Source organism: Canis lupus, chromosome 24 (assembly GCF_048164855.1).
Source record: "Canis lupus baileyi chromosome 24, mCanLup2.hap1, whole genome shotgun sequence".
Taxonomy (NCBI): domain Eukaryota; kingdom Metazoa; phylum Chordata; class Mammalia; order Carnivora; family Canidae; genus Canis; species Canis lupus.
Genome location: NC_132861.1, coordinates 17,086,103 through 17,100,943, shown reverse-complemented (window position 1 = coordinate 17,100,943; position 14,841 = coordinate 17,086,103). Strand labels below are relative to the sequence as shown.

Genomic DNA, 14,841 nt, shown 5'->3' with positions numbered 1-14,841 from the left:
ATGATTACACATATATGACTAGTAGAACCTAATACATTGAGACACCAGCTTCAGCATAGCCCGGGGAATCTAGTTTTCAGCTTTCTTATATCGCTATGAGAGAAGAGGATAGGAAAAATGTGAGTTTCCAAACCTAGAGTCCATCATATTGTCATTGTATTTTGTTTGTTTGTTTTTGTTAAATTACTTTTCTCTTCTAATTTTTAAAAAAATTTTAACATGTTTAGTTTCTTCTATTATTTCCTCATTTTTCCCCCTCAAATAGCCAAAAATAATCCCATTTTTGGTGATTTAGGATTTTGAAGCACTACAGTTAATTTTATTTTAATGGCTTTATTATTATAAAAATTTACATTCTTCTGTCAACATAAGGAACAAGCTAGCTTACATAGACCCTCTCATAAGAAAGAGAAATTTATCATATTTTAATTCCCTTCACTACTCCCTTTTGTTGTATAATATTTTTCTAAAATATTCCGTGTTTCTAGAGATAATACATGGTGATATAGTTTTATAGTCCTCATACATTTGAAAGTACTCCTTTTGCTATTTGACATAAGTGTTATATTTGCAGAAGTCAAATCCTACTAAACCATAAACCTGAAAATGTTTTTATTATCTTTCAATATTTAATATTACCAAAAAAATTCTAAAGCAAAGCTCATTCTATCACCTTACTAGGCATTTATTTTTCCTTGTCAATAAATTATCTTTTTTATTGAAATATAGTACAGTATTATAGTAGTTTCAGATGAATAACATATTGATTTGACATTTATATACATTCTGAAATGCTCACCATGATCAATGGTCATCTGTCACCATACAAAGCTATTACAATATTACAATATTATTATTGTTATTAGTATTGTTATTAGTATTATTATATTACAATATTATTGACTATATTCCCCATGCTGTACTTTATATGAATATTTTTTATAATTGGAAGATTGTTTTTATTATTCAAGTTTTAAAAAAATTTAAAAAAATTATGATATCTTTAATTCTGCTTTAAATGTGGTGAAATTTTAGTAAATATGCACAACTTTCTTCATTTGAAGAAAAATTTTCTCATTTTTTCCTTCTGCTATATCTCTTCCTCCATCAGGTCCATTTTCCTTCTCTTACTCCCCTTCTGTATTTATTGTATCTTCAGAATCTACCACCTAACTAGTTTGCCTTTCCTTCCCTAGCTACTCTTTATTTCTTTTACTTCCATGTTATGAGAAGAATTTTTCTCTTATTCAGTCTTACATAGGTTTTTTTTTTTTTTTTTTAACCTTACTTAAGTGCTGGTAATACTTGGACTCATCATTCATTCAGACTTTAGGCCTCTCTTTAGGTTTGTTAAATTTTATTTTTTTCAGATAGGCATAATTGAGGCCTGTTAATTCTCAAATCATTCCTCATGCTAGATGACACAACAGAGATTTGGATAAATTCCTTTGTGTTATTAATAGTGAATGATTAATAGTGAATGATTATTAATAGTGAATGATTAATAAATAGGAAAAAAGGAAGTAATTTTAAAAGTGAAAACATCAAATTAAAAAAGTCTGAAATGAAACAAAATGAATAAGTGGAAAAGAAAAAGAGATGGTGGATTGAAGTAAAAGAAGAAAAGTTGATGGAAAGAAAAAACTGAAGAGAAATCACAAAGTAACACAAAACAGAAAAGAGAGGGTAGGGAGAGAAAGAAAGTTTAAATAAGAATATCTGTTAATATAAAAAGGGGAAGGAGGAAAGAGAAGAGAGTTCAGAAGGAATGGGAATGACAGATAGTATTTAGCATTACTATGCCTCTGGAAATTACTTTGTTACAATTAATAAATTATAGTAAAATTGATTAAATTAATAGTTAGTGAAGTTTAATAGTGGCACGAGATGGTGGCCATCATTTTAACTATTCTGAATTAAGGTTATGAATTCTAAGAAATGGATAGGGGTTTCTCCTGTGAAAAATTCAGTGAAAGTATACAGTGAATAAAGGATATGAAATGTAGAAAGCTAATAGGAAAATAAATAAAGGTATATTATTCTAATAGTTAAATAATTGCCAGGAATAACATATTCTGTCAGGTTGCAATTATTACTTTTAGACACTGAGACACACTTAATATACTGAAAGAAAAATACACAAATGATGTTAGGAGCATTAAGAGTCCATTCTGTTTCAGAATATGTCTGACTGCTCCCAACATGTTCATGCACTGGAAAAAATCTGGGTCATTACCTTTTATTATTGCATAATCAAAATGATTTCAATAAAATGAAAGAAAATACAAGAGATCTAAAGAAATGTAAGGGTGCATTTTGATGAAACTTCAAAGTCTATGGCTATACAGCAAATCATTTATCAGACCATCTCTTGTGGACCTTATGAGATTAGAAATGAAAAAATAGATGTGAAATTTTGAAAATAAAAATCATCTATAAAACCGAATGTTACTATGACCAAGGAATGCGTTTCAGAGAGAAACTGGAAATGTTCAGTACACAAAATAACTGAATTGAACAAAAGAAAAAGGCAAGTGACTGTGATCACTGAACGCAACATTTGCTATTAATTATGGCTTGTTGGAACTCTGAAACAAAATCCTATTGCATTGTTCATTGATTTCATTAATGATGGTAAAAAGAAAAATTTTGAAATAACTCAAGTTTATAAAAATTAAGAGTATGTAAAGATCATCTGGAACATCTATCATCTTTGATAAGTACAGGAATATTTTTTTAAGATTTTATTTATTTATTCTTGAGAAACACAGAGAAGCAGAGACATAGGCAGAGGGAGAAGCAGGCTTCCTGTGGGGAGCCTGATGCAGGACTCAACCCCAGGACCACAGGATCACGCTCCGCTCCGAGCTGAAGGCAGACACTCAACCACTGAGCCACCCAGGTGTCCCAGGAATATTTTTTTAAGTACTCTGATTTTTTTTGTTTAATATATTTGTTACACCAATAAAATACTATAGAAATAGTATTTGACTTTAATGAGACTTCTGTCCCTAGGAATCATGATTTTTAATATATATGCAGATTTAACAAGAAAATCATGTAAAATATACACACAGGTATCCATGAACCAATTAGGGAGCTGTATTTCTGAGTCAGTATCAAGTGACCCCCAGAGTTAGGCAAGCATGCCCCAGCCTAAAAACCCAGTGTCCTAGCAAAGAAAGAAAGTATAATTGTTGTAAATGTAATAGAAGTGTCATTCTACGTGAAATCACTTAATCAAATCACAAACAATAAGTTTTTTTTTTTTGTTTTGAAATTATGTAAAACTTGCTGAGTTTTTAAGGTAAAAAGTGAAAACTCAACAACAAAATCTGGGACTATTAAATTTCACTAAATCTTATGTTAATCAATGCCACACTCCTGTGGTAGACTGCATTATTGTTCCAAAGTATTTGTTTTAGACTTTAGACTAAATAATTTAGGGAAGTATGCACATCCATGACCAACTGGCCTACAACGTCTTGTGACTGACAAGCATATATGTTAAGACTTGGTTGATACTAGGTTTGGGCAGGTGACTTCCTCTGGAATATGAATGTACTGGGGTTAACACATGTCAGGTTGAAATAGGAACTTTGAGATACACTGTGTGTTTCCATCAGCTCTCTTGATTTTTTCCTTAAGGACAGCTTGCTTCCAATAATGACTACTCCTTCAGCCTGGGTCCTGAAATGAGAAAACCTATGACACGGAGCAGCAGCAGCCCAACTGCAATGACTGGCATACAACATGAGAGAAAAGTAAATATTTTTGTAAGTCACTGCCTAACAAAAACAAACAAACAAACAAAATGCTATTAAATCCCATTTCTAATATTTGTGGGTTCCCCTACATACCATCAACCACTTTCTCAAACCACACCTGTGCCAAGTATCCTGGAAAAAAACAACATGAAAACAAAAAAGCCAACTCAAAAGTAGCTCCACCTTCTGCTTTTGAGACTTTCCCGAATACACACAAATTTCAATCAGAAATAGGAGTGGTAAATACTCAGATCAAAAAATATTTAGCCCAAATAGGAATTGGCTATGACTTCTAACAATGCATAAGCCTCCTTTCCACCTGCCAAGTGTTTCCTGGACACCTCTAAAGACAGGTCTCATTTGTGCCTAGAAAGCAGTCTGTCACCGGCAGTCAGTGTCATTTAACCATATCAAGGGAGTTGCCTCTAATTCTCCCTCAGCTTCTGGTCTTCAGGGCTTCAGGGCTGTTAGGAGACCCGTTGCCCACCCCCCCACACCCCTGCAGGAAGTGGGTCGACTTTGCGTCACTCAGTCACCAGACCCTGGAATGATTCTTCTTGGGCATAAAGGTCCATAAAGTCCCTTTTGAATAATTTTATCATCTTTCACCTGGAGAAAATTTTTGACACTACAAGAATAAGTGAGAAAAAAATCAAGGGAAAGCATTAACTTTTCTAATAAAGTTCAATATTAAGTTTAAGGAATATATTTTATCTTGAAATAATTTATTCAACACAGTCGGATATTAAAATAACCTTCTGATGAAATATTAGATAGTAAGAGAAGAGAAACTGCTCTTTTAAGGGTTCTTTTTGGCAAAAGAAAAAATATAAGCTCATATGTAGTCCTATATTGTTTAAATTGAAGTTTTACTGTCAAAACTCTGGCCTTCACAAGCAGAGTCCCTCAGTATTCTTTGTCTAATCATTTTTTCTCACAAGCTCCCTGAGTATTTACAAAGATCCACTACTCTATTAAAAGCATACCATGCCACACGTATATTTTAAGTACTACGTTATGCAAGTGTGAACATGGTATTTTAAATATTATATATATGTGAATGTGTATATATATATATATATATATATATATATATATATAAACATGAAGCACTTTATAGTAAATGTCAGCTAGTTAGGACATTCAAAAGTACCTTCCTTACTACTAACTATTTGTTGGAGTCGTCAGTGAAAAGTGGCCTACATTAGCATTGAAAAAAAGAAAAGACAGCCTAACTAAAAAATAACTTATGAGATACTAAGGATTGTGCTCTTCAGTTTACAAACATTAACTCATTTAACTCTCTGTACCCCAAATCACTGTCGTTCTACAGGTGAGTGATTCTGAGCATCAGTAACCTGAGTATGCGTAGGCAGTCTCATGAAATGTTAAGAGTCTTTCTGGGTCCAGAGATCATGGGTTCTGATCTCTTACTGCTGGTCACTGTAAGATCTTTGTTAAGTTACTTAAAGTTTTACATCTCCACTTCCTAGTATGATTTCAGTTTGTATTTCCTTAATGGCTAATGACATTGAGCATCTTTTCATGTACTTACTGGTTATTTATATATTTTCTCTGGAGAAATATCTATTCAGATCTTTTACCTATTTTTAATTGGGTTGTCTTTTTACTGCTGAACTGTAAATGTTCTTTATATATCTAGTTGTCTCTTTTTTAAAAAAGATTTTATTTATTTATTCATGAGAGACACACAGAGAGAGGCAGGGACATAGGTAGAGGGAGAAGCAAGCTCCCTGCAGGGAGACCGATGTGGGACTCAATCCCAGGACCCCAGGAACATGCCCTGAGCCAAAGGTAGATGCTCAACTGCTGAGCCACCCAGATGCCCCTTGTTATAAGTCTCTTGTTAGATATATGATTTACAAATATTTTCTTCCATTCTGACCATGGTTTTTTCACTTTCCTGATGGCATAATTTGTAGCACAAACATTTTTAATTTTGGTGAAGACAAATCTATTTTTTCATTTGTTGTTTGTGATTTACCTCACCCAAGGCTACCAGGGTTTACTCTGATGTTTTATTCTGAAAGTCTTTTCTTTAAGCTCCTGAATTGAGGCCTATGATCCATTTTAAATTAACTTTTGTGCATGGTTTAGAGAAGAGAACACACTGCATTCTTCTGCATTTGTTTGCATATATCAAATAAATTACATAATTTGTCAGCATACAGTTGTTCACAGTATTCCTTTATAATCTTTTCTCTAAGGTTGATAATGATGGCCCCTCTTTCACCCTCGACATTGGAATGAATCCTCTCTTTTCTTTCTTGGTCAGGAGCCTCTGAGACTCTTTTCCCTAATGTCCCTGTTAAGCTTCTGGCTGGTTTGCCTCTATGAATATCACACTTGGTTCTGAGGCTGTTCTAATTGTTAGTGGATTCCTGTTATTTTCAAAAACACCTGGGCATAACCCATTCCACAGTCAGATCCAATTACAGTCCAGCCTCTTTGCACGGGTAATCTTTGAGGTCAGTCTCTGAGGCTTTTTCCACCCCAGGAGGGCTCCATTCTTTTTCCTGATTTTCTCTGTTAAATTTCTAGCTATTTAGCTTTTTGCTATCATGGAGCTACCATCCTCCTCTTAATTGCTTATTCCCAATATCTCCAGTGTTTCTGACAGCACCGTTAGGGGTGAACTTCCCCACACTCTCTTCCAGAGAAAATCACCCTTCTTCGGAAGAGCTATGGGACTATTGTCTTTCCCACTGCACAGAACCTCTGCCCCACTGCCCTGGAGCTGGAGGTGGGCAGCAGCCTTTCTCTTTACAGTGACACTTCTGCTCTATTATTGGGGTCTGTATCCCTTGGTATTCTCAGTTTTCCTCTCCCAATGTGGAACCCCCACCTTGAGTGCGCTAGAGTGGGGAACAGTAGTAGTAGCCCAATATTCTCAACCCCTCTATACCTAGGCTAGAGCTTCTACCCCACAGTGGTGTCTGGGTAGGTGGAAAGCCCCACACCTCTCAGCCACATCATATTGCCTGGAGTAATGCTTCTGGCACATGGCTTGGGAGACTGGGGCTGAAAATGGTGGATGCCTGCCCCTCCCAGAGAGAAGCCAATATCCCAGACTGGGAACTGGAGGAGAGAAGCTGCACTCATCCAGAGTGGCACCTCCACAACATTGAGCTGGGAGCTGGAGGAGTGGGTTGTGGCCCAGATTATTGCTCTTCTTACCAAGATTTAGTAGATTTTCATGAATAAATATTTCTTCATTTGCTGTATGCCCTTGGGACAATTCTCAGAGACTTTAAATGATTCTTTTAAAAATATTTTCACCACTTACAATTGTTTCATGGAGAGGGTAAGCAGAGACCCTCATTTCATTCCAATACTTTTCTTATTTGTATGTACATTTACCTTTCCTTTTAAAATGTAAAGTGTTAATTTTATGCATGCAATACACTGTGTATTCAGAAATGCACATAATTTACAAATAGATATACATGTACTGGGTGGCTCAAAAATATTTTTTACTAATAAGGTACTCGGTCAAACTGAGCCTTCACACCCTGTACACACTCTTGGGTTTTTTCCCCTATACCACTTTGGATATATTAGCTTTTCTGCCAGGATAATGATGGCAAGTGCTCTGGATCTTCAGTGTTCTCACCATCCACAGCATCAAATTGTTGCCAGTTACTTCTTTCTAAGCCAAGAAAAAAGAAGCCCTGACTCACATCACATTAGTTTTCGCAATTAAAATGTATTAATAACTTCTGAATTCTTTGACACAAATATATAAACTGAGACTTTTTCTAGATAGTAGGGACATTTTTAGAGCAAGGGTTCACAGTTCTTTTCATTGTCTGTGAAAGAGTTACGAAATGATTAGTATATCCTTAACAGTATATCTCAACCTCTGTCAATCTTATCTTCCTTGTGAGAATAAAGTTCTTGAAACAAATGGTTGTCACTGTCACAATCCATGAGGTAGAGAATAATTAATGAAGATTTTCACTGCACTTCTCTGGGAAATTAACTTACCCGCTTTTGATTCCTACCTTTGAAAAAGCGTGCTTTAATGTAATCTAAGCATTGCAAACGTCTCGGCCTTACAATTACCCATTTCGTTACATGAAAAACGTGTAAATTCCCCAACATCTTCATGTTTCCATTTGGTTCCAAATATGGTAGCATATCTCCACCTAAGAAATCATAAAATATACCAAAAAATGATCCTTTCGGGAATGAGCTAATCTACCTCCTAGGACATTCACCAAACATGTTCAAATACCTACACCACTCTCCAGACACAAAACTGCTAAAACCAAGTCACTGTCCTATGTAGACCAAGGGGTCCGAGTGTACGCATGGATGTCAACCAGGAAATAAATGATTGAAATACAAGCACTAATTAGGATAACTATATTCCATATCAACACAGTTGGGCGAACCTCTGCAGGCCTCGAGAAAAACAGAGTAAAAGAGCCTTCTTAAAACTGATGGGTCAGCACTCCCTACTTGGGAGCTGGTTGTAAGAGCTAATAACGTGCAGCAATATTTCTGCCACCGCGGAGAGTTTCTGCAAATCCCGAGGGATGCCTCCTGGCGGGGGGACCTGGCCCTCGCTTTCCAAGAGTGTCGAGGAGTGACCCGCGCAGCCTCTGAAGCCCAGGGGGTTCTCGGCGAGACCCCGGAGGCTCCCGGATGGGGCCGTTCCCCGCGCAGGGACGCCCGAAAACGCCGCAGGTTCGGAAGGCGCTGCCTGCTGTAACGGCGAGGGGCGAGGAGCCCGGTGCGGGGACGAATTCTTCCCCAGCTCCCAGCGCACGGCGCGCTCGGCGGGCGCGGCGGGACCCGAGGGGGCCGCGGGGAGCGGGCGGCGGGGGCGGGCGCAGGGCTGCGAGGCCGGGTGGGCGCGGGAGCAGCGCGCGGGCGGGGGTGCCGGACGCGCCCCGGCGCAGGAGGGAAGGGGGGCAGGGGTGGGGCTCGAGGCACCAGGGGCTCCTGTGCAGGCGCGGGCGGACGCGGGGCTGGACGCGGGGCTGGACGCGGGGCTGGACGCGGGGCTGGACGCGGGGCTGGACGCGGGGCTGGGGCGGGGCGCGGGGGGCGGGGCCGTCGCCGGGCTGGGCCCTCCCCGCGGGAGTCTGGCCTCCGCCTCCGCGCGCTCCCCCGGCGGCGGGGCCCGAGCTCGGGCGGGGATGTGGGCACCCGCGGCTCCGGGGAGCCGCACCCCCGCCCAGACGCAGAGGGGTGGCTGCGGTCGCCGAGGAAGGAGGACGGAGAGAAGACAGTGGTCTCCTCCGGTCGGGAATGAAGGGAAATCCTGTGGCCGTTTGCTCGCCGGGACCCCAAGAAGTGCAGCAGGTAGAGCACGGTCGCGGGCCAGCGCGGCTTCCCCCTCGGCTCCCCTGCTCCCCTCTTCCTTCTCTCGCAGCCCTACACACTCACGCCTCGGTTGTCGGGGTCCCCGGTTCCCCTGCAGCTTCCCCGAGACCCCACACCTACCTTCCCACCTGCGTCCTCTCCGCCCCACAGAGCGCCCCCTTCCCCGCCCGCGGGGCCCGGGACGAGGTGCGAGGGTGCGAGGAGGGTGCGAGGAGGGTGCGAGGGTGCGAGGGTGCGGTGCAGTCTACGCGCTCGGCCTCTCTCTCCCGGAAAAACTTTGCTAAGTGACCTGCGCTGGGACGCAGCACTTGGTAACTCGGTTGGGCGGGGGGCCCGGGCCGAGGGAGGGGGTGAAGGAGACGGGGGCGGGCGGGCGCGGGCGGAGGTGCAGCCCAGAGGGAAGGGAGATCAGAACGAAGCTGTTTTCTGCAAATTGATTTTGCCAAAAACATTGCCCCGGATTGCTGACTAGTCTGTTGACGTTGACGAAGCTGAACGGCTGCACCAAGTGCGGAGTTGCACAGGGTTTCACTTGGGCATTTTAGGGGGGAAGCAGAGATCCTTAAAATCACAGGTGGCTCACCCAGTCTTCAGTGGGATTATAACTTGATGATCACCCCCACCCCCATACCCACTACCTCTCTTAAGTTCCCCTGGTTGGTATTTATGTATTTGCATGTATTTGGTAAAACCAGAGTACGGCAGCTGATAACTTTTTAAATCACTACTACTGCTACTACTACTACTACTAAATCATCACTATCTGATGTTTACAAATAATGGTACAGTCCCATACAATTCTTCTGTGAAATAACCACTCATTAAGTAATACCAAGTGCTGTAAAAGTAGATTTTTAGTGATGACACTCTATATATGTATGGTATTTTTACGTGAATATTGCTGCAGGTTCCTTAAAACAGGTAAATCTGTAAAGCCATGGAATTGTGCTTATTTTACTTATAAAGCAGATCTTTTTATATGGCTCTTTTTGTGCTTTTTTTTTTCTTTAATATGAGCAAGCTATTTTTAAAAAGCCCTGAAAAACAGATTTTACAATACTGTTCAAAAATATATGTAAGTTGATCTCTCGGGCTTTGGTGCTGGAATATTTTACCAGAAGGTTCAGTGTCGCTGTATGAGATCTTCCTCTCTAGGAAAAGTGCTTCCAAAGTGATTAGCAAACTGACACCGCTCCACATGTGTGAAAATATTATATAGTTAACTTTCAAAGTTATTGAACTATGTTTCCAAATACCTTGCTCTGCCTAAGTCCTTATGTTCTTATGATGTTTAATGTTTGTTATTACTGAATCATTAAACACAGTATTTAGTAGATATTACACCTAAATCATGAATGCATGTAGTACACCTCCCCTGTGGGCTTACAAGTATAGAAAAGTTGTCCTGTATAACATTACAGTCTATAAGATATTTCTTTAATCTTCGAAAAAATATAGTGATGAACAATCCATTTAATGAATTAGACATACATAAGTAGACTATAAATGAAAACAGGAAACTTGACATTTAACAAATACTTTGTTTGCTTTTTAAAACTTAAAACACAAAAATAAATAAATAAATAAATAAATAAATAAATAAATAAATAAATAAATAAATAAAACTTAAAACACGTCTCTCAGTTAATAAGGATAATAATACTCATTAATTGTGGCTGGAGGATATATCAAATAGATTATATTTGAAGTATAAATATATTTCTGTAAATATATATGTATAGAATTACATTTTAATTTTATTAAAGATTTTTATTTATTTATTCATGAGAGAGAGAGAGTCAGAGACATAGGCAGAGGGAGAAGCAGGCTCCATGCAGGGAGCCTGATGTGGGACTCTATCCCAGGACTCCAGGATCAGGCCCTGGGCCGACAGCAGGCGCCCTAAACTGCTGAGCCATCCAGGTACCCCTAGAATTACATTTTAATCAGCATTATTTCATTATCTTAGGTATGACTTTTTAAAATTTATCAGAGCCCCATTTTGATGTTTAGTTGTTAAGATTGTGTCCTGCAAGAGTTCCTAATGTCCTTTGGGTGAAATAAGTAATTATCTCTAGATGTAGTTACAGTTAAGCAAAAAGGTAATGTTAATTTTATTTCTTTCTCTAGAATTGTACTGTTAGAAAGTGATTTATATGAACATGATCATCATAGTATAATAACCCAAACATTTAATTTTCTAAAGACTTAGGTGATGTTCCTTTGTGATTTTTCAAAAAATGCACATTTCATTATGTCTTCCATAGTTGAATTTATGTGAAGTAAACACACGGGTTATTTGTTGTGAGTGGTTATCTGTATAGTATCCCTTGTTTGAAGTATATTTGCATGTAAATTTCTGAACAGGACACCTAAATTAGGAAACAAAATAGCTACATATAACAACTTGTTTTTTTTTTTTTAGCATATCATTTTGTTAGATAAGAGGGAAATATTTGTGCTGGAATAGGAGATAGTAGGAAAAGGAAGTAGGTAGTAAATGAATGCTTCCTAACTATTTTAAGGTGATGGATTCCTTTGAAAACTTGATGATAGTTCTAGATCTGCTACTTGGACTGGATTTCAAGAGGTTAACAGTTCTTGAAGCCAGTTCTGGGCTCCTGGCTGAGGTCACATAAATTAGATTCTCAGCATGTAGGTGGGCTTGGTTGCTGCATGTACAAAACCTTGAGTCAGTCCATTATAATAAAGTGTGATTACATTAATACTTACATTAATAATAAAACAGGGAAAACTTAATTGGAAAAGTAACATGAGCCAGGTATTAATTTATAAAAATGTGCTTGTGATAGTTTGTCTAGCAGACTTTAATATTGCTTGCTAAACTCCTTTTGCAAAAATGACATAGTAAGTGAACTGAATGAAAAAAGGGGAAATTTAAAAAATAGGAAATCTTAACTAAAGTCATATTGCATTAAAGACAAAGGTCTAAGTAGCAACCGGTTATAAAAAGGCTAAGGCCGTATAAAAGTTGTGTTCTTATAAAGAATGTCTTTATGAGTCACTGGATTATTTACATGAAATTCTGTGGGTGGGATTATAATTGAGGCTGTCTTACATTTCAGAGACGTGAGTTGCAGATGCCCTCTGCATATAAAGGACTGTGTGCATCATTTTTTCCTCCAGGCTCCTGCTAGGCCTGCTGTCCTGACAAGTGGCTGCTCCTGGGAGCCATGGTTCCTCCTCTGTATCCTTCTTCCTTAAGATTCTTGACTCCATCTGTTTATTTATAATCCCCCTTAATCCAAAATGATTTGAGGTAAATACCCAACAAATTATTCTCAGGAGAATTTCCTCTGGGCATGTAGAGCATGCTGCTGTCCCTCTGACACTTGCTTTCAACCGGAGAGCGCTGAGTTCATCATATTGACTGAGCTCCTATATCAAGCCTGGCACGTCAGGCATTCATCACATTTCATCAGTCTTCACAAGCACCCTGTGAGGAGGACCCCACTCAACATACATGGAAACTAGGCCCAGAAAGGTTATCACTATCACTTGCCAAGGTGATTGCTCAGCAGATCTGAGTAATGACACAGACTTGACTCTAAACCCACACGTCCCAAGGTAGCACAAGCACAGCCCAGGGAGACGCTGCTGTGGTCAGTCCCACATCTCATGCTTCTTGTGAGTGCAAAGTAGCTCAAGTGACTAGCCCACATTACTAGCGCTAGGACTACTTTGATTCAAGGAAAAAGAAGGCCATCACATTTAAGGTTAACATGAGTATATGGAATGAGCACCAGTAACTCTGGTGCCCTTAAAACTCTCAGAATTCTTCTTGGGAAAGTGTGGAAGTCTTCTTGAAGGCAACTTCCATGTCTTCATTCTCCAATTACATATTTTGCTTTGACAATTTAATAAATCAGGCAAATACAGAAGGCCGATAAAATAGAATCATATCTTATGAACACAGTATTCCATTAACAAGTCTTGAGATGCATGGAGCATAGGGATGGATGGTGGCCAGCCCGTGGGTACTTGCTGTTTTACAAAGATTTTTATTCATACTTAGCTTAAGAAGCAGTCTTGTCACCCTTCACATGTTCACCATGTTTTTGCCTTTCTGCCTTTTTTTTCTTCCATTTCCAATATCTAGACTTTGAGATGTATACAAGTCGATGGGGAGAACGATCAAAGTAGAATAATAGTAAGAGAATGATACTCTGGTCCCTTCATTTGACCTGTCTCAAGCCCCAGGTAACCATCCCACAGTGTGTGTTTAAGAAATATCACACTCTGCTTAGGGTTCTACGTGATTCTTCTGGCTGAGACTCTTTCTAAAAATCTGGAAAAGTAGATGTCACCCTCTTTTTGAAAATTGCTTCTCTCTCTCTCTTTCCCTTCTTCTTGAAATCTCACTAGATACATTTTGGCCCTTCTCATCTCCATCTTCCATATCTTCTCGGGCTGCTGATTCCCTCATTCCACATCATGGTAGTTTAATTGCTCTAGTGATATGTAATTATTTTGTGTGAGTTCATCTACACTGAGAGTTATTCTTAGATAGGACTCTCCAATGTGACAGGTGTGAAAATGTCCCTAGGAGTGGTTCCGCTTGTACATGTGCTGGGGTACCAGGGGGTTTATGGGATTCAAAGCAGTTTTATGTAAATTTCATGGTGTGGGGTTATAGCAGCACATATTTGTTGTGAATTTGGGCAGACTGACACCTATAAAAGGTACAGGCTTGTGGTTAGTACAAACTTATGACTGCTTTCTTCCTATACAGTGGCTTATTTTTCTATCCACAGCCTTGGAGAGGGAGGGATCTCATACTTTCTCTGCATGTGGGAGCTCTGGCCTTGCAATGGACAGTGGCCAACTCTCCCATCTTTGTTGAGCATTAAGATTCAGGTTCAGTCTCTAGGCTCATAAGTGGGTCTGATAACCTGCATATTTCTATGTGTAGCATCCTCCCCAGTTAACTCTGGCTTTCATTTCCATCCTGTTTTGTAGCCTTGAGAATGTTCCATTCTTCCCTGCAACTTTGACTACATATTTTTAAAGTATTACATTTTGTGCAGAACTTCTGTGTGTTGGTGGTATAAATGGAACTCTCTCAGGTCTTCCTAGTCCATTATATTAAAAGAACTCTCTGTGTGTGACACATTTCATTATTTGGGGGGGACAGTTCCTGTTAACTATTTTTAAAGACAATTATGAAATAAAAAGTACATTGTACATCATATTGTGAGCTAGATTACAAAGAACTCTGTGACATTCATTATCTAAATTTTAAGTAAACCAAATTTTAACCAACTTCTGGAACTTTAAAATTAGCAATAAAGTATAATGGTGTATTAAGTAATGTTAAATGATTAAATGTATATAATAAGGATAATTCTCAATTATTTGTCAATTATGTTAATTATGTAATCTGTGAATTATTTAAGTTGGTTATATAAGCTATTGAGTATTTATTCTTGGGATGCCTATACCTTTACTACTAAATTTTGTTTTTGTTTTTGTTTCTGTTTTTTTATTTTTTTTTAAGATTTTATTTACTTATTCATGAAAGACACAGAGACGGCAGAGACGTAGGCTGAGGGAGAAGCAGGCTCCAGGCAGGGAGCCCAATGTGGGACTCGATCTTGAGACCGCGGATCACGCCCTGAGCCAGGGGCAGATGCTCAACCGCAGAGCCACCCAGGCATCCCTAAATTTTGTTTTTATTTACTAATATCTCTACCAAATG

The 14,841-nt window shown here is 39.0% G+C and overlaps 1 protein-coding gene and 1 long non-coding RNA gene across 3 annotated transcripts in view; one reads left to right on the top strand and one right to left on the bottom strand.

Annotated features, from left to right (window-relative positions):
- Window positions 1-9,378, bottom strand: part of LOC140615820 (uncharacterized) — a 28,142-nt gene extending 18,764 nt beyond the window's left edge. The window contains exons 1-2 of one of the 2 annotated variants that reach the window (XR_012016296.1): window positions 9,243-9,378; window positions 7,793-7,936 (exon numbers count right to left, since the gene is read on the bottom strand). This is a non-coding gene — a long non-coding RNA (uncharacterized lncRNA). Of the gene's footprint in view, window positions 1-7,792; window positions 7,937-8,185; window positions 8,538-9,242 lie in introns of those variants that run through there. The other variant, XR_012016297.1, reaches the window with a different exon arrangement.
- The window catches only part of SGCG (sarcoglycan gamma), a 127,509-nt gene continuing 121,548 nt past the window's right edge, over window positions 8,881-14,841 (top strand). The window contains exon 1 of the mRNA XM_072795777.1: window positions 8,881-9,101. Within this exon, the coding sequence (XP_072651878.1) occupies window positions 9,048-9,101 (54 nt within the window). The 5' untranslated portion in view covers window positions 8,881-9,047. The remainder of the gene's footprint in view (window positions 9,102-14,841) is intronic.